Source organism: Enhydra lutris, unplaced genomic scaffold (genome assembly GCF_002288905.1).
Source record: "Enhydra lutris kenyoni isolate GAN:26980312 unplaced genomic scaffold, ASM228890v2 scaffoldscaffold75, whole genome shotgun sequence".
Classification (NCBI taxonomy): Eukaryota; Metazoa; Chordata; class Mammalia; order Carnivora; family Mustelidae; genus Enhydra; species Enhydra lutris.
The window spans coordinates 5,360,310-5,379,958 of NW_019154159.1; the positions used below are offsets into that span (position 1 = coordinate 5,360,310).

General features: G+C 54.1%; 1 protein-coding gene across 1 annotated transcript in view; it reads right to left on the reverse strand.

The window, feature by feature from the left end:
* LOC111160312 (NPL4 homolog, ubiquitin recognition factor) overlaps window positions 1-19,649 on the reverse strand; it is a 59,423-nt gene that overhangs the window by 33,877 nt on the left and 5,897 nt on the right. The window contains exons 3-8 of the mRNA XM_022523306.1: window positions 11,988-12,100; window positions 7,598-7,774; window positions 5,083-5,131; window positions 4,243-4,337; window positions 2,439-2,562; window positions 1,427-1,606 (exon numbers count right to left, since the gene is read on the reverse strand). Of these exons, the coding sequence (XP_022379014.1) occupies window positions 1,427-1,606; window positions 2,439-2,562; window positions 4,243-4,337; window positions 5,083-5,131; window positions 7,598-7,774; window positions 11,988-12,100 (738 nt within the window). The remainder of the gene's footprint in view (window positions 1-1,426; window positions 1,607-2,438; window positions 2,563-4,242; window positions 4,338-5,082; window positions 5,132-7,597; window positions 7,775-11,987; window positions 12,101-19,649) is intronic.

Sequence of the window (19,649 nt, forward strand, 5' to 3'; positions counted from 1 at the left end):
TGTCTGTCACAGTGAACTGCACACCCGAGCACCCCTCCCGGGTACGTCACCACCACATCACAGACCAGAAATCGGTGCTTATGGGGATACCCGGGGGGGCTCAGTCATTAAGCGCCTGCCTTCGGCTCAGGTCATGATCCCAGGGTGCTGGAATCGAGCCCCGCAGCCGGCTCCCTGCTCAGCGGGGAGCCTGCTTCTCCCTCTCCCTCTGCTGCTCCCCCTGCTTGTGTTCCCTCCCTTGCTGTCAAATAAATAAAATCTTAAAAAAAGAAAAAGAATTCAATGCTCATGGTTTCCACTCTTGTAATGAAAATATATAGGTATACATGTGAGATATACACACATATACAAATCATACTGTATAAATATTTCATAGAATCATACAACAAAAATCCATATAGAAAATCAAACCTGGGAGCACCTGGGTGGCTCAGGGGGTTAAACCTCTGCCTTCAGCTCAGGTCATGATCCCAGGGTCCTGGGATTGAGCCCCACGTCGGGCTCTCTGCTCAGCGGGGAGCTGCTTCCCCCGCTCTCTTTCTGCCTGCCTCTCTGCCTACTTGTCATCTCTGTCAAGTAAATAAATTAAATATTTTTAAAAAAAAAGAAAAGAAAAGAAAATCAAGCCTGGGACACGTGAGGGCTCAGTCAGCTAGGGAGTCTGCCTCCGGCTCAGGTTATGATCCCAGGCTCCTGGGTCCGAGTCTGTGCGGGGACTCCTTGCTCAGTGGAGAGGCTGCTTCTCCCCTGCCTGCAACTCCCCCTGCTTGTGCACGCGATCTCTCTCCCTCTGTATCAAGTAAATAAATAAAATCTTAAAAAAAAAAATCCTTAAATGCCGAAAATGAAATATAAACATGTTACCTAAGTAGTAGCACAGTCCTCAGAAGAGCACCTTCCCAGTGACTCTCACAGTATGGCTGCTGGTCACTCATCAGACACAGCCCAAGGATCCTCCTCCTTACTGGTGGCCATTCTAAGACGGTTGTGTGTGTGGCACGGGGTAAAGGACACGAGCGACCCTGTGACCCTCTGGCTTCATTATTTCTGGGCCGGCTGACCACAGATGTGGGTGAAGGAGACAGACTACAAGGGAGGGTGCCGTCCCTGTGGCACTCTGGGCAGCTGACAGCACTGAGATACTCAGACTGAGATACTCCACCAGTGTTCAATTTACTGGCACTGACGGGGTCCTTGCTGGCAGGTAAGGCAGCGTCCTCCTGCTCTGGAGATGCGAACGGAAATGCGCAGGGGCCGTGAGCTTACCCTCCAAGAATGTGCGTGTGCGCCCGTGTGGACAGAGACAGACAGACACGGCAAATGACAGAGCAGAGGAAGTGAAGCAAAGTCTGAAAGCAGAGGCCCACACGGCCTTCAGCGCTGGCAACACAAAGGCCCGTGACCCGTGAGGCCGGCGCTCGCCTACCTGCGGAGGCTCGTAGATGGCGGCTACCTCGGCCCGGATGCCGAGAGGGATGTCCTTGTGCTCGGTGTACCGCCCGTACAGGAACCCGACATGCTGGCTCCCTGTCTTCCTCCAGAAGTCAAGGAAGCGATCGGCAACCGTGTGGTTCTCAAACATGATATTGTCCACGTGTCTGTATTTCTGTAGAGCAAGCAACGGCTGGTGAATTTGCTCTGTTGGAAATAACGCGCTTCTCTAGTATAAGCCACTCGTTAGTCTCCACCTAGCTCTTCGCACACTCACACACTCATTTTAAAATGTGTTCTGCCCTTAAGACCGTGTCAGATTCTGGGGGCGAGTGGCGGTGGGATTCCTCAATACATTAATTCAAATTAATCTTATAGGACTTCACATAAAATGCAGGTTTTCACAATCTGTGGCACAAAAATTAGATCTCAAAAAGAAAGAGCAGGGAAGAGAAGAGAACGGGAGCAGTTCCCAAGCAGTCCCAAGGGGGCGGAGAGCGGCCTACAGAGCCAGCGCGGGCCGGCGGGCCAGAGGAGGCGAGCGGAGGGACCCTCAAGGGCACAGAGGGCAGAGGGGAAGAGGCCAGAGTACTGCACGCGCCTTCCCCTGGTCTCCGCCTCCTTGCAGAGCCCAGCTTCCTTCTCTACCTGGCCTGGACAGGTGCTCCGAGGGGCTCCAGGTCACTGTGGCTGCCAGCTTCCAGGGCCACTTAGAAGGAGAAGTGCAACCCCGGAGCATTTTAAACAGTCACCAAGAAAGTCCTGCCTCCACAGAACCAACAAAAGTGAAAACAAAAGACCCCCCCCTCCACACGGGCAACACCTAGTGATCTCAGCAGCAGCGTCTCCAGCACACGACCTGGAAACACACTCGGACGCACCCACCCAGGGCACTCGGCCAGCGGCGGCGCCCTCCAAGGAGGGCCTTGTCTGCAGATGTTCATTTCTGAGCCATGAGCCAAGTCTACGGCTCCCCGCGGTCTGGATGGCCACAGCGAACGTCTCACCTGTCTGTTCAGTGTGATGGCACTCGGCTGGCACTTGGTGCAGATGCCATTAGGCCATGGAAGGTGACCCTCGCACCCTGATTTAATCTTGCAACTGATGTTCTCCAGGGCGACAAATTTCCCCCTGAATAAGAAGAGGCAGGTTAATTAATTCAACATTCCAACAGTGAAAACTTCAGCAGGAGACTGGAAATCGCATGTGAAACGTCTTCTACCTCCAGAACAGAGCTCTGAGAAGCTAAGCGCGCGGCAGACAGCGGCGGGGGGACGTGCTGAGAACTGCTGTCACGGAGTCCCAGCTTCTGTCCTGCACGCGGAGACTGTGCAGAGATACCCAACTGCTTCCCTATAAGAAGTCTCCATTTTCGATGTCTGTCGCTAACACCCATGAAAATTTTCAAGGATACTATTAAACGCTATGAATCTCACCTGAGCCACTGACAGGAAACAAAATCTTGTTAAGTTTCATTAACTTATCAGCAACACCTGCATCGCGAGTCCAGTACTTACCTGTCTGCAAAAAAACTCTGAATCAAGGGAGAAAGCCTGAGGAGGTCACCGCACAAAGGCATCTTTCCCGGCTTCTGGCTGAAATTCAGTCCGTCAGCAAGGAAGCCGGGGGCCACCAATGTGGAGTGGGTGGGTACAGGCGCCTTCACCTTCTGCCAGTTTCCCACTCAAACGACAGTCCAGGAACTCGATCCTGTCTTCACAGGCCAACAGCACGCTGGCCTGCGGGCCCCTGGCAAGCAGTGACGGCCACCAGCCCACATGGGACCAAGAGCTGCCCATGTGGCCCCGTGGGCTACTGCAGCTAGACCCAGGCTGGTGGAAGGCTGACGGGTTTCAGCACAACGAATCTCTACTCGTTCCCTAGTCCAGAAAGCTCCATGGTGTACCCCACTGACAGGCAAGAATGGGTTTCTGGTAGGATTTTTTTCTCATGGTCTAATTTTAAAAAAGCCGTTTCGGGATGTCAGCAGGTTGTCAGAGAAAAACTATAATCAGGCCAACATGACATTCTGCACAAATGCTGCGGACGCGGGTTCAGCCGCCACCTCCCGGGTGCACTGACGGGAATCCTAAAACCGTGGAATGAAGTCCACTGCTTTCTGGGCAGGTGGACATGCAGTCATACAGGCAACAGAAAGGGGTCACGCAGGGAAGTACCTGACGTGGGTTCAAAGAAATGAAATGCTCGCAGTCACCCCCTCCAGACACTGTCGCAACTCGCACGCGGGGAGCCGAGAGACGGCTGCCCCACTGGCCGCTGGGCCAGGCCTGCGACCGTCCGGCTGGGGCACCCGAGCCCCCCGCGTGGGTGGTGCCGCGGCTTCAGGCCCCACGCAGGGTGTGGCTGGCTGTGAAACCACCCGATAAAGAGGCAGGCTCCAGGGCAAACGGCTCAAGGGGGCTGTGGGACAGGTGGGCGGAGCTAACCGCGGGCACGAGCTCTGACCACCATCCCACCTGACCTCCCCCGCCACACACAGCTAAGCTGCCAGAGCACCACATCGCTGCGGGAAGGCCGGGAATGCTCCCCGGGGCCTCCACAGCGGCCGCTGCCAGCCTGGCACCGCCCAATGCCCTGGGCATGTGGATGACAAAAGGGCGTCAGTCTCCACCCCTTTCTTCTCTAGAATCGGGGCCAAAGTCATGAACTCAAATGCTCTGTGCCCAGACCCCGACCTTTGCTCTTCTCATTCCCGAGCCCACAGGCTTTAAGCAACACCTTCCAGACACACAAGAGGACTTGGGTACGCCAGAGCCACTCGGCACAGCCCGACGGCACTCCCTTGCTTACTTGTCGGCCCCCCCGGTCAGCTTGCGGATGTAGGCGTGGAAGGACATGTGCTTCACAGGAGGTTCGAGATGGTTCAGGTAGTCCTCGTCAAACGGCTGTCAAAACACACACAGAACGGTCACGCACCGGCCGGCGCCTCGAGGCTCGGAGAGGCGGGCAGCCACGCTTCTGCCGCACACGGGCAGAGACCAAGCCAGGACCCGTGAGGGCAAGGAGGGAGGGCGGGCGCTCGGTTCTCACGCATCATTCTAGGTCGGAACCGAAGGCTTCTTTGGGCAACACTTATCTTCCCAGGATTAAAATGAATCTCTATTAGACACAACATGCTCTAGGTCAAATAAACACTAGGAACATTCTGGGGGGGGGGGGAGCAGCCTGTAAGACGAAGAGGAGGCTCATGAAGAACATCGGGTCGGCCGCGCTGCCGTGAACCCCGCACCGACCCGGGACCCGTCAGCGTCATTACGGTAACTGTCCGTCTCACCACGACCCGTCAGGAGGAGGACGTGACTCGGGGAAAGTAAATCAGAGCAATGACGAGCACAGAAACCGGCAGCCCCAGCTCTGTGTCAGGTTTACAGGGACTGCAAGCGCTGCCCTCCGTCATGGCAAAACCAACGCTTCAGCCGATCGGCACCCACCCGGAAGGTCACTCCCATAAACAAAGGCCCGTCCTCTTCAAGCAGCTTTGCACCAGTGGGCACGCGAGGCCCAGGGCGACAAACAAGGAGGTTCTTTTCCCCACTCCCGACCCGGCGCACGGGTGCAGGGCACGTGCCTTCGTGCCCTGGGGAGCAGCCCCTCGCGCCCGCCCAGAACTTACGCTGCACGGACTCTCACCTCTAGCGGAACACAGTGCACGCATTTCCCCAAGGGGCCGTGTCGGCACCTGAGAGCACAGGGCAAGAGAAACACAGCAATTAGCGCGCCCGCTCTCCCGCCGCCGCCCGGCGCTCCGGCACAGAGCACGTACGCCGCACTCGAGTACTGCCCTGCCTGTGTGGGGCCACTGCACCCATTTTTAAGTAAACTCAACGCCCAACATGGGGCTTGACCTCACAAGCCCAAATCAGGAGTCCATGCTCTGTGACAGCCTGCCAGGTGCCCCGTGTGGAATTATTTTCGATGGTATGTGAGCATTTTTTATTTTAATATTGTTTAATATCTGGGGCACCTGGGTGGCTCAGTGGGTTAAGGCTCTGCCTTCCGCTCAGGTCATGATCTCAGGGTCCTGGGATCCAGCCCCGCATCCGGCTCTCTGCCCAGCAGGGAGTCTGCTTCCGCCCCCCTCCCCCCTGCCTCTCTGCCTGTGATCTGTCAAATAAATAAATAAAATCTTAAAAAATATATACATATAGTTTATTAACGATTTTGACTTGCATGAGAAAACCGCCCAGCACGTCACACCTGTGGTGCTACAGACAGCAGCCGCGTCACTTGACACTGAATAAAGGGAGAAGCGAATGGACTTAAAAACGGGTTTGAATGCATGTTAAGTCAACACTAAGGAGGTTGGGATGCGGACACGGCAAAAAACCTGCCGGTGGGACAGAAGTAACTCCAGTTGGGAAAACACCCACTTTGCGCACATTTGGGGAAAAGCATGAAGGTGGCAGGCTCTACGGGTCACCAAGACTGGTGACTTCAGAAGAGAAGCCGCAGGGGTGCCACACGTACGAGGGGGCAGCACGACGTGCTCTGATGAGGGCGGTGACCCTGGTGGGAAAGCCGAGCGGCCGTCCCTCTGGGCTGGACAGGACCCTTTTCTAAATGGGGTCACAGTGCTCGGACACGTGTGCGTCCGACACTCAGAGTCTCCGAACAGCCAGGCTCTCACTGACGGCGGCCGGAACGTGCACACGCGTGCACACCTTGAAATATTCCTAACAAAGCCTCAAAGACACCGATCGCGGGGGGCCGGGGGGGCGCCAGCCACAGCACAGCGCCATCTGGGGCTCTTTAAACTAAGACGTACAAGTTGCTAGCGCAGCACTCAGAACCCCGATCTCTCAGTGTCAGCGCCCCGCTGGGTTTATGGAGCGATGTGGCTACGAGGCCCTACCGCAGACACAAACCACCTCCACTCAGGCATTTCACGTCACTGAGTGTAAACTCTGGAGTTTCCAACCAGTTTCTTCAAGAAGAATCGCAGGCGCGCCGGGGTGCCTCAGTCGGTGAAGCATCTGACTCTCGATTTCAGCTCAGCGCATGACCTCAGGTCACGGGATCAAGCCCTGCACCCCACTCCACGGTCAGTGGGGGGTCTGCTCCAGATTCTCTCTCCCTCTGCCCCTCCCCTCAACATGTACCGTGTGTGCCCTCTAAGACAAAGAAATCTTTAAAAAATTTAAAATTTTGGGGGCGCCTGGGTGGCTCAGTGGGTTAAAGCCTCTGCCTTCATCTCAGGTCCTGATCCCAGGGTCCTGGGATCGAGCCCCACATCGGGCTCTCTGCTCAGCGGGGAGCCTGCTTCCTCCTCTCTCTCTGCCTGCCTCTCTGCCTCCTTGTGATCTCTCTCTGTCAAATAAATAAATAAAATCTTTAAAACAAACAAACAAAAAAATAAATAATTTAACATTTTTAAAAAGATTTTTCTTATTTTTTAGAGAGACAGAGTACAAGTAGGGGAGTGGCAGAGAGAGGGAGAAGCAGGCTTCCTGCAGAGCAGGAAGCCCGACGTGGGGCTCGATCCCAGGACTCTGGGATCATGACCTGACCCAAAGGCAGATGTTTAACCAACTGAGCCCCCCAGGTGTCCCTAAAACTTTTTTAAAAAATAAAGAGAACAACAAAAGACCACCACCAGTACATAAACGGAGCTGAGCATAACCGTTCCACAAAGTCTAGGCGGAGGGTAAACACTCAAGGAGGACCAGCATGTTGTGCACGAAGCGTCCACTGGAAAGAATGGGAAGGAGGCGCTGTGTGCACGACGCTGACGTTTCCCGACTGTATCCAGCACGACGGCCCGAGCTATACCCTGCGCTGGTCGGTGCCCAGCGTCCCCCCGCTTCCCTGCTTCCCTACTCCCGGGCCCGCACACGCGCTGAGGCCCAGCACGCTGCGCGGTGGGGGGTGCATCAGGACTGCAGCGAGGGCAAGGTCTGGTTTCAGTTCCCTTCTTTCAAATCTTAGCTCCGAACACCTGAGAGCTTCGGAAAGGACGCGTGGCACAAACACGGAGCTTCATGCAACAAGAAAAGGCTTGAAAAATAACATGAAGTGAAATTTTATCTGAAAGGAGGTGATCAAACTGAGAACTTGTGCTCCTTCAGCAGATACGGCGCGCTACACACATCTCACCTCCTGAGCCTCTAAGGCAGCACAGCTGGGACGGGGCCCCACAGACACTTACAGCTGCGGGTCGCGGCTTCTGTAAATCTTCCCGTCCTGCTTGCTGAGGTACTGGTCGATCTCGTCCTCCACCACGCTGGGAGCACCGCAGGCCTTCAGCCCCAGCGGGGCCGACGTCTCCATCTCCGAGGAGGGCCCAGCGAGGCCGGAGGGAAACAGGAACAGCAGGTCTCCGTGCCTGCCAGACGACAAACACAGGGCAGAGCCTTCTATCCTCCACAGCCTGGGCTGCACGGAAGGGCTGCTCACCCTCACGGGAGGGCCTCTGACAGCTGAGACGCAAACGCCAACGTCTCGGGTGAGACCTCGAATTGTAAAAGGCCAGAATTCTCCCTTTGCATCTCTCCTACGCTCCCGAATGTTCTAAAGGTCAAAGCAGGTTCTCTGCACCTGTGACACACTGTCCTCGGCGACTGTCAACCACCCGTGTGCCCACTGCACTCCGCACGGATGAAGTGGAGCCACAACAAACACACTCGACCTGGGAGCGGCCTTCTTCCTGCTCCTCATTCCGGGACTTGCTCCCGCTTCATGCTCACCCCTTACCGTCACCATTCAAGGCCCTGACGCGCGCTCTACCTGGTACACAGCCTCCGCCTCTCCCCTGCGCTCACATGCACCCCCACACGAGTACGCAGACGTCGTGTGACACTGCTTGACAAGCATGAGACTGTCGTAGACACAGAGTTTGCACCTGCTTTTCTCTTTCAACAATGCCTCGCTCCGATCCCCCCCAACACGGGGTCTGGGTCTCATCACTGCTTCTGATGGTGGCACCACGCTGCCAACAAGCCCGACTCGTCACTCACACCCGCGTTCCCACGCTGACGGCCACGCGTGCTACCCACGGGCTTCTGCCACCAAGCACGGCACTCAAGGAAAGGCCCGAGGACAGGCGGCTGTGGGTTTTCCTTCTACAGGGCGCATTTCCAGGAGTGGCCCTGCTAGGCGGAAGGTTTTGTTTGTGATGTCGCCAATGTGCTGCTTCCCAAACAGGCTGCACGATGCACAGTTCGAGCAGCAGCGCTGGATTTTCTACCATTTCCAGGAAGTCACGCTCTCTCCTGCTCACTCACACGGCTGACTCACTGCAGGGCCCGCTTCGCGCACCCAGACCAACGAGACCCAAAGGCGTGAGATGCTCCCACCTCCATGCGCTGGACAGAAGCGACGTGGGCTCCGCGCCTGGGGAGAGGGTCTACAACACCAAATTCAACCTCAGGCCGGAGGAGAAGCTGCAGCACCGCCACGCGTTAGCACTTACTGCCGCCAGCGAGACACGCACGGAGGGGCCTGCTGCGGCCCTGGCCCAACCGACCGAAGGCGGCAGGCAGCGGGCCTGGAGAGCGAACACCATGGACACGGGACACGGAGAGGCGTGGCTGTAGCTCTTCACTAGGCCTGTTCTCTCCTCGTTTTCCTTCCGTAATTTAGGAAGATAAAACTGCCAGACTGTACCTCCTGTTTCTCACCAGGGACCAGACATTCCTGAACACCCTCCAGCTACACAATACTCGGCTCGGGGGCTGCACCAGGTCGAGCGGATGTGCTCTAACAGGCACCGCGAAGCTCTAACGAAGGAAGGAGCGCCCCACGGGCCCACACAACTCAGAGGAGCGCCCACAAGAAGGGCCAGAGAACAATGCCCTACAGGAGCCCTGAGCTTGGCTTCCACGGTCCTCCTCCGGGCGACAGGCGGTGAGGCCGTGAGCCTGCCTAAGCTGAAGCAGCCGCTGAGCCTGAAACACCACGTGAAGCCAGTCTCAGACGCTGGGAAGAACCACCAGCCGAAAACAGGAACCGAGGAGGAGTCCTGTCCTCCTGCCCCCACTCTGCAGTAGAGAGAACAGCCACCTCGGAGAGTCTGCGACCACAGGCCGGCTCTGCCGGCCTCCAGGCTAGAATCAGGGATGCTACTCGGCTCCAGAAGCCCAAAGACAAAAATTAACTGGAGGGAGTGGCAGGTCCACAGAGTCCCTCGGGCCAACAGAAGCAAGCGCAAGCTTCCCCGGCAGAAAACCCTCTGGCCTGCCAGGGCCTCCCCACCACCAGGTCTGGTCAATTACAAGCTCTCAAATGCACAAGAGAAGCCAGACACCACGCTCAAGAGAGGGCACACGCCACAGGAACAGAACTGGACAGCCCGGGATTCCAGATTTGGAGCTGCAAGACACGGAATATCAACGTCTACAGCATGTTCAATGGAAACGGGCTGGAAAAAGCACAAGAAGCGAGAGGCCGCCTGAAAGGACAGGGACCTCTGGGAAGCAGCATGGCAGGGGCCACAGATTTGGGTAAATCTTCCTGAATCCCCCTCATACGATCAGGCCAGACAATCCACAGACAGCTCTGATGCCACCCTGGGGAGAATGACCACCTCAGACACCCTGAGGTGTGTGACGGGCCAAGGCAGAGCCCCAAGGAGCCCAGTGGTCCTCAATGGAAGCCCGGAGGGCCAGTATGACAGCAACACAGCCCCCATGAACACACGGAGCTAACGGCTGGGTTTGAAAAGAAATCAAGTCAGATATTTTAAAACTGAAAAATATAATCCCTGAAACAACAACAGACCTGGAGAGAAGTGATATTTAAAGAGATAATGGCCACAAATTTTCCGGACCTGATCTGCAGGAACAGAAAATACCATATCCATCATGTAGGATTAAACAAACCAGGAACACACACCTGGAAAAGTCAGAAAGAAGCTGTAAGTCCCCAAAAGAAACAGAAAATCTTAAAAGCAGCCAGAGGGGAAAAAGATCACTTACGAGCCGCAACCGGAGAAGCCGGAAGTGGACAGAAATCAAGCCCGAGCTTGAAGAGAGGAACATCGCTCTCTGCTTCAGACACGTGCTCTCAAGTGCAGACCCAAGCTGGTCAAGAAGTATGACGACGAGCACTGGAAAGGTGCGCTCAAGGGTGTACCTCGGATGGCTGAGCCGTCCTGCCCCTCTGCGGTCCCACCCCTCCAGGTCGGCACTGGCACGATGCGAACGCTGCACGGCGTTCTCGCAGAGTTGTCTGTGGCCGCCTCTGCTTGTGCACGCGATCGCTCTAGTCCGCAAGCTCGCACGTGCAGGCACCCAGCAACCACACCCAGGCGGCACTGCCACCCGCCTGCAGACGTGGCTGGCGAGCCCCAGTGAGGGTCAGCAACTCGTGCAGGCACGCCGCGCCGAGTGCTCAGCTACGACCGTGAGCCACGTAACATTTGGGAGAAATAACTCTCAAGATACAAAAGCTCTGGGGACACCTGGGTGGCTCAGTGGGTTAAAGCCTCTGCCTTCGGCTCAGGTCATGATCCCAGGGTCCTGGGATCGAGTCCCACATCGGGCTCTCTGCTCAGCGGGGAGCCTGCTTCCTCCTCTCTCTCTGCCTGCCTCTCTGCCTGCTTGTGATCTCTGTTAAATAAAATCTTAAAAAAAAAAAAAAAAGATACAAAAGCTCTTTACAAGGAAAGGACGGATATACCTCAGCCACATGGAAAGCAGACGACATGGACGACAACAAAAAGCTTTGGCTAATTACAGAGACAGGCAAGGTACCCAACAAGTATTTGCTGAGAAGCAAATGAATAAACGCTAACACTGCATATTTTTTCCTGTATGTACTAATCTGTGAACCTAAAAATGATCACAGCGATGGTCAAGACAGGTCAACAGGCACAAGGCCAGCCGCCAGCAAGCGCAGCCCAATCAGCCCACAGCGGCCACAGCAGCCACGCTGCCTCAGCCCCGACAGGAGTGCTCCCGGCTCGCTACTGGGGCCCGGAATCATGGATGCACAAGCAGCTGTGCCCAGACAGGTCAGACGGGAGTCAGGAAGCTTCTTCTGTAAAGAGCCCAGCAGTAAACTTTCCCGGCTCTGCAGGCCATGCCGTCTGGGCCACAATCGCTCGGCCCCACGCTGGAGGCAGGAGCGCGCATCTGAGCAACGCGGCCGCACACCAGCGAGACTACGAGAGCGGGCAGTGGCTGCGGGCAGACGGCTTGACCTCCTGGAAACGCCACTAGGGTGACCGACTGCCTCGGAGGAGCTCGGGGGGCCCCGCCACCAAGAAACGTCGTGTGGGCACCGGCCCCTCCCGGCCAGCCAGCAGTCCCAGGGTAGAACCGCACGCAGCTCCGTTCAAGGTCCCCCCGCAGAGGAGGAGTGGAGTGTGCAGCAGCGGCGCGCGCCCGCCCCTGGAACCCGGAACCCTCTCCTCTCAGGGACACACGTCCAAGCTGCAAGTGCATGGGCTGGCACGAAAGGAGCCGCAGGTTCAGCATGACAGCAGACGATCCCCCAAGAAACATGGTGGCATCGAGGGGAAGCCAGGCAGAGCCGAGCAGCCGCGGTGGGCCCTGCGGTCGTCCCCTCCCACCCCGTCGTCCCCTCACAGCACTTACTGGATTTTGAGCAGACTGAGGGATTTGGTCGACGAGGCTGTTATCTCTCCAGTCTTGTTTCTATTGATGTAAACTGAGAAGCCGTTATTTTGGAAACCAAACTCCTTTGCGACCTAAAACAAAGCCCCAAAAAACACATGTTGAAACAAATATTTGAGTATCACTACTCTGGCCACACATGCACCAGATGATACTAGAACAAGGCTCACTAAATTTAGACCTGGTCCTCGGGAACCAAATTCCTCTTGTGATTTTGGTCTCTTGTGAGGAAATTCGTACTGCCCACACGGATGTCAAGTAAAATGAGAAAAGTGGCCAAACAGAAGCAAAGCTCTGTGAAAATGAGAAGGCTACAGGACACATGTAAGAGTCTGAGGCAAGCAAAAGTCACGGCTGCACCCGGCAAGTTTAACTTCTACTTTTGAAATCAATTGTAAAAACCCAGTTCCAGGGGTGCCTTCGGGGCTCAGTCAGTGAAGCGTCTGCCTTCGGCTCAGGTCATGATCTCTGGGTCCTGGGATCGAGTCCTGTGGTGGGCTCCCTGCTCAACGGGGAGCCTGCTTCTCCCTCTACCCATTCTCCTGCCCATGTTCTCTCTTTCAAATAAATAAATCTAAAAAAAAAAAAAGGAAAAAAGAAAAAAAATTCCAATTTTGAAACCTAAAAGAAGAAAAACAGAGGTGAAGAATGGCGCCTCCCAGTCAGTGCTGACCATGAGCTCCCACACCAGGCCTCGCGCCAGGGGCTGCGAACACTCGCTCCCTGACTTCCCAAACAGGAAGCAGTCCCAAGGGCCAGCTCCATTCTGGATGCTCAGAACACAACAATGAATGAATACAGACCAGATTCCTGCCATCGAGGACCTCGGCATCAAAGCGGGGAGAAAGCTAAGAGATGAGAACCACGGGTGCGGACTAGCCGCAGGTAAGAAAGGAAGAAAGGGCAGCAGAGGGGAGGCCACCCCAGGCAGCAGGACAGAGAAGGCCTCTGAGGAACACGTCTGAGCAGAACCCCAGGGGAAGGGACTACGGCTGTACTCACAGAGCTGAGAAGGAACAGTGCGGGCAAGAGGAGAAGCACGAGGGCTGAGAGGTGGGGAAGAGAGGCCAGTCGGGCCAGAGCCCGGCAGGCAAGAACGAAGCGGTAAGAGACGAGCATGGCAAGGTAGATGGGACCACGTGGGCTTGGAGGAGTCTGTACTCCAGCTCAGGAGCCGTGGAAGCCGCAGGAGCTGAGAGCAGGGGTGGCCAAGCCGTGAGGCTTACTTCTCAGGGATACTCTGCTGGAGGTGGGAAGAGGAACAGGAGAGCCGGCTGCCCGGGCCAGGGAGCCGGGCTCAGTCAAGGCCAGGACAACGGAGATGGAGGGAGAAGCACACCTTCCACCTATCACAATCAACAGCCCGTGCTCATGTGGGAATGGGGCAGAACGGAGTGAGGAAAAGGAAGGGCGTCAGCGCGGTGTTCAGACTTCTGGCTTGAGAACTGGGGGGACGGGAGGAAGACCACACCGGCAAGGAGGCACGGAGAGGGTGAAGGAGAAGGAAGACTGAAGGAAAAGACAGGTCTTCCCTTTAACGCCGAGACTGAGGGGGTGCCCGGCAAGGCATCAGCAGCCCGTCAGCACTGGAGTCTGGGGCCAGGAGAGCAGTCCAAGTTGTACCTCAACGCTCAGGGCTCAACAGAGCAGAGGCAACGCGCGAAGAGACCAGGAGTCTCAGCAGAGAATCAAATAATCAAGTGGAATGAAATGGAAGATGTAGAACAGAAAACAGCAACTGAAACGGGAAACGCTGGACGGGCCGGTCAGCAGACGGGAGACGCAGCAGGAGGAGGCCATCAGCCTGCAGACAAACTTCAAGAATCTGCACAGTCTGAAGACGGAGATTTTAAATAAAAATGACGAGAACCTTATGAACTCCTAGGACGACATCAAACGATCCTAAGGACAATAAAATAAGGAAAGGACTGAAAAGTATTTGAAGAACGAATGGCTGAAAACCTCGAAGGTGATGACAAGCAGAGTAACAAATCCAGAAAGTTCAGCAACCCCCGAGCAGGGCCCATAAAAAACGGTCGCTCAGTGCCTGCGTCAGGGTCATACCGTTGACAGCCGGAGATCAATGGAGACCAGAGGACAATAGAATGACACCTTCAAAGTGCTGAGAGGGAATAAAAATCTGTCAGCTCAGATTTCTGTATCTGGCAAAAACACCCTCTGCATACGAAAGCGAAATGAAAATGCTGTCGGGCCAGCAAAACCTGAGGGCATGTCAGCAGCAGGCCCCCTCGCTAGGAACTCCGGGCTGAAGAGTGGGACACCAGATCGGGTCAGACCCAGAGAAAATACCGGAAGGACACGTAAGACAGAGACTAGGACGAGAGCTCTCGACTACACAATCTGAAACCATCACATTGAATGTCCTGTGATTGGTTTTCAAAAGAGAACCGCAGTCAACTACGTTTGAATAATTAATAGAGAAACAAATTAAGGGGGGCTGCCACGAGAATTTTGACGGAGACAGTGCAGGTCAGGGACGAGACCAGAGAGGAGCTCTGCGTATTTCCCCGAGTCAGCGAAATACCATTTCTGCCTAGTCCGACCTGCTCCTTTTCAGCCAATTTCTCCTTTGACATGGAATTATTGGTAAAACCTACTACTTACTCACTATGAGAAAAAAGACTTCATTCAACGATTAGCTTTACATACTAACCTCATTTCCTACAGATTTTAAATACATGAATTACAAGTAACTCCATCTTGTCATTCTGAAATTCTCAAAGTGATAATAAGAAATGGTCCTTAAGGGGCACCTGGCGGGGAGGGGTCAGTCATTAGGCATCTGCCTTTGGCTCAGGTCATGATCGTGGAGTCCTGGGATCGAGCCCCGCGTCTATCTCCCTCCTCAGCAGGAAGCCTGCTTCTCCCTCTCCCATTCCCCTGCCTGTGTTCCCTCCTGCTGTACCTCTCTGTGTCAAATAAATTTTTTTTTTAATCAAAAAAGGGGGGGGGCACCTGGGTGGATCGGTGGGTTAAGCCTCTGCCTTCGGCTCAGGTCATGGTCTCAGGGTCCTGGGATGGAGCCCCACATCAGGCTCTCTGCTCAGCAGGAAGCCTGCTTCCCCTTGCCCCCTGCCTGCCTCTTTGCCTGCTTGTGGTCTCTGTCAAATAAATAAATAAAATATTTAAAAAAAAAAAAAAAAAAAAAAAAGGGGCGCCTGGGGAGCCCCGGGGGGTAAACCCCTGGCCTTGGCTCAGGTCATGGTCTCAGGGTCCTGGGATCGAGCCCCACATCGGGCTCTCTGCTCAGTGGGGAGCCTGCTTCCCCCGCTTGCTCTCTCTCTCTCTCTGCCTGCCTCTCTGCCTGTCAAATAAATAAATAAAATTTTTAAAAATTAAAAAAAAATTTAAATTAAAAATTAAAAAAGAAAGCATCAGCAAATTAAGACAATGAAATTTATATTCCCAACTGCCATAAAAGTTAAGACAAAAGACTAAAAATAATGACTTTGACTCTTCTCTGCAAGAGCTTAGATATAAACTGAAATTAACTGTGGCAGCTGTTCCGCAAACCCATCCTGCTTCTCTGTACCCAACACCCTCCAAGCTATTTCCAAAATGAGAAAGCTTTCGCCACGAGTGTGAGCTTCCTGAAAGCTACCATGCTACTCCCAGGATGGAAAGGAGTTTCCAAAATGGGGCAGGGGCTGTTCTGGAGCCAGCCCTCTGTATAAAGTTAAGTCCCCTGGGACCGCATGACCAGCGTTTATACTCCCCATAAAGACGGAGATAGAGCTGTCTTTTTTTAAGATTTGTTTTTTTATCTTAGAGTGCACGCGAGGGCACGGCGGGGGGGCAGAGGGAGAGAGAACCTCCAGCAGATTCCACGCCGAACGCAGAGCTCAATGCTGGGCTCAGTCTCCCGACCAGGAGATGGTGACCTGAGCCAAAAGCAGAGTCAGCCACTTGACCCACTGCACCGCCCAGGCGCCTCCAAGTGCCTTTTCAACAACGACAGCAGCAGTAGTGCGACCCACGTGGAGCCCCACCTCTGAGACACAGAAACAGATGTATCGCCTGTTATGCTACTCCCATGAACATAACTGCTTCTGTGAACTTTTGAGTTTGTTTTTTTCTTCTTTTTAAATAATTTGTTCATTCGACAGAGAGAGACACAGTGAGAGAGGGAGAAGCAGGTTTCCCGCTGAGCAGGGAGCCCGACACAGGGCTCGATCCCAGGACCCCAGATCATGACCTGAGTGGAAGGAAGATGCTTAATGACTGAGCCCCACAGGCGCTCCTGAACTTTTGAGTCCTTTATCTAAAGATACAGAAATCTAACACAGGGGACCAACCACTTAAAAAAAAAAGTTTATCAGAGTCTCATAAAAGCATCGTTAAAATCTTAACAACGGGCGCTTGGGTGGCACAGTCAGCTGAGTGCCTGACTCTTGACGTCAGTTCAGGGCATGATCTCAGGGTCATGACCTTGAGCCCCGCAGAGTCTGTTTAAGACTCTCTCCCTCCGCGCCCCCACCCCCACCGCAGCACACTCTCTCGCTCTCTCTCAAATAAATAAATAGATCTTTAAAATCTTAAAGATGTTATATTCACACCTGAGGTGAACTGTGTGTAAAACTGATGCCAGAAAACCAGAAGCGCGTGCGGGGTAAAATTACCACGCTCATAACTGAAGGAGGCGAGAAGGAACGCACAGCAGGACCCACGTTTGTCAAATTCAAAAACAAGCAGAACTACAGTTTAGGATCTAGGAGCACACGCTGAAGTGGCACAACTTGGCAGGAAAGGGGGGAGCCGTCCCCATCAGCGCCGGAGGCGTCAGGGAGCGGCGAAGGCCACTAACCCTGAAGCACCGGCCACACCCCTCCTTCACCATCAGTCATTTGTCCGTATTTGCCAAGCGTTTCTCAGTATGTAGTTTACTTCATGGTTTAAAAAAAAAAAAGGGGGCGCCTGGGTGGCTCAGTGGGTTAGGCCGCTGCCTTCGGCTCGGGTCGTGATCCCAGGGTCCTGGGATCGAGTTCCGCATCAGGCTCTCTGCTCGGCAGGGAGCCTGCTTCCCTCTCTCTCTCTCTGCCTGCCTCTGTCTACTTGTGATCTCTGTCTGTCAAATAAATAAATAAAATCTTTAAAAAAAACAAAAAACAAAAAACAAAAAAAAAAAAAAAACAAAAAACAAGGAGAAAGGAGGTCACAGACGGCAGAGGTCAATTAGGACAGGCTAGAGCCATCCTCCAGCCCAAGCAGGGGAGGGACAGCAGCAGCCCGACAGCGACCCGAGGCAGGGGTGCTGCTGCTGAGCGAGACAGCCCGGAGGAGCCGTCCAGGGAGGCTCGCGGTCTGAGGAGCCGTGGCAGGAGCGGCGCTGGGCAGCCTCAAGACAACTAGCGACTCTCGGACCCTGTGAGGCAGCCTCGGCAGCCTCCACCGCCTCCCACCTGCGAACGGCAGCGCCCGGGGTGCTGAACGCCGCACAGGAAAGCAGGATCGAGGCGCTCACGGTGCAGAACAGCGAGCTGAGCCAGCCACGTCCGCAGCGGTCCGCAGCCTTGTCGGAGGGAATGGGGGCACCGCGAGCCCCGTGCGCACCCACAGCCAGTTACTAACTTCCGACGAAGAGCGCGACCCGGGTAGGAAGATACCGGAAGACACAAAACGGGATGGCAGAGACCACGGTCTGGGGCGGGGGAAAGGGGGGGCTGCTGTTTAACACACACAGTTTCAGATCCGCAAGATGAAAAAGTTCGGGCAATGGATGGTCGTAACGACTGCACGTGAATTACTTCACGCGACGGAACCGCGGGCGCAGAGACGGTTTAGGCCAAGGGCACCCGGCTGGCTCAGGTGGAGAAGCACGCAACTCTTGATCTCAGGGTCACGACTTCAAGCCTCACGGTGGGCACAGACATTACTTTAAAAATTGGTTTCTGGGCGCCTGGGTGGCTCAGTGGGTTAAGCAACTGCCTTCGGCTCAGGTCATGATCCCAGAGTCCTGGGATCAAGTCCCACATCAGGCTCACAGCTCCACGGAGAGCCTGTTTCTCCCTCCAACCTTCTCCCCTCTCATGCTCTCTCTCAAATAAATAAAATCTTTGAAAAAAAAAATTGGTTTCGATGATAAATTTTATGTTATACATTTTTTTTAAATTTTAAATAATCTCTACACCCAATGTGGGGCTCAAACACACCATCCCAAGACCAAGAGTCACACGCTCTACCGACTAAGCCAGCCTGGCACCCCTGTCATGTGTTCTTTCTTTCTTCTGGGAAAAAGAGCAAGTGAGCACGTGCACGGATGAGAGCGCGAGTGGGGTGGGGGTGGGGGGCGGCAGAGGGAAAGGCACAGATCTCAAGCTGACTCCACACCCTCTTGGACCCCAACTCAGGGCTCAAACTCACAAGCCTGAGATCACGAGCTGAGCCTGAGTCGCGAGCAGGATGCTTACCAGGTAAGATACCCAGGCTCCCCTGTTACGCGTTATTTTTAAAATGATACAAATCTCTATTTATTGACATAAAACCATTCCTTAATTTATCGTCAAGTAAAAAACACCAGGACCACAAATGATCCAAACACCCCTGGAAAAGCAGCACCTTGGGAAAAATACGTGCCCCAGTGCCCACCTGTGGGGCCGCAGGGCATACAGGTGACTGCCTGGGCTCCTGGAAACCTGTCATCCGCACAGCACAGCTGGACAACTGTCATCCCTCAACATTTCTGTCAAACAAGCCACTCAATGACCAGTCAGGAAAAAATGGAGGATTTAGGGCTGTTATGCCCTGCCAGTAACCCAGAGAGAAACCCAGAACAGGCATCCGCAGCTGGCACCGAGCCTCCTGACCGAGGACTCTGCGGGGACAAGCACAGCGCCAGCCGGGGCGAAAACCGGCTCAGAGCGGCCAGACTCTGACGGTGACACGTTTAGGAGATGGTACCCAACTGATTTCACTTAGACTTTGCTTCGCATGTACCCGTAAGAATAACACATGATTAAAATAAATTTCTAAATGAGTCTAAAAAAACTTTACGTAAGTATAAAATCTAAATGACAAAGGAAAGCAGGTGTGAAAGTATTTTTTTCTTTCCTAATCGTACATAAACATGGCTTCTTAAACTCAATAACGTCTTAGATTTGATGAAGTACGTTCACGGCACAGCACAATCCCACTTTGGCAAAAGTCTGTACACGTAAGTATGTGTGTACGAACACGCGGGCACTAAAGACATGCTATGGTTTGGGTTTTTTTTTAAAGAGTTTATTTACTTATTTGTCGGAGAGCGGGCACGGCAGAAGCAGGGGAGGCGGCAGGCAGTGGGAGAAGCAGGCTCCCGGCCGAGCAAGGAGCCCGACGCGGAACTCGATCCCAGGACCACGGGATCAGGACCTGAGCTGAAGGCTCAGACGCTTCACCAACTGAGCCACCGAGACACCCCAAAACATGCCATGTTAACAGTTATTTCTGAGTGGTGAAATTTCAAATGATTCTTACTTTTTATACTTTTCTGAGTTGTTTCAGCCTTTCAGAATTAATGCATATTATCCCAATAATCAGAAGAAAGGATCTTCATTTGAGGGGAAACTATTTCAGAGTAATACACGTTTGTGAGTATTCACCTCCTCTAAGCACTCGTTACTTCGG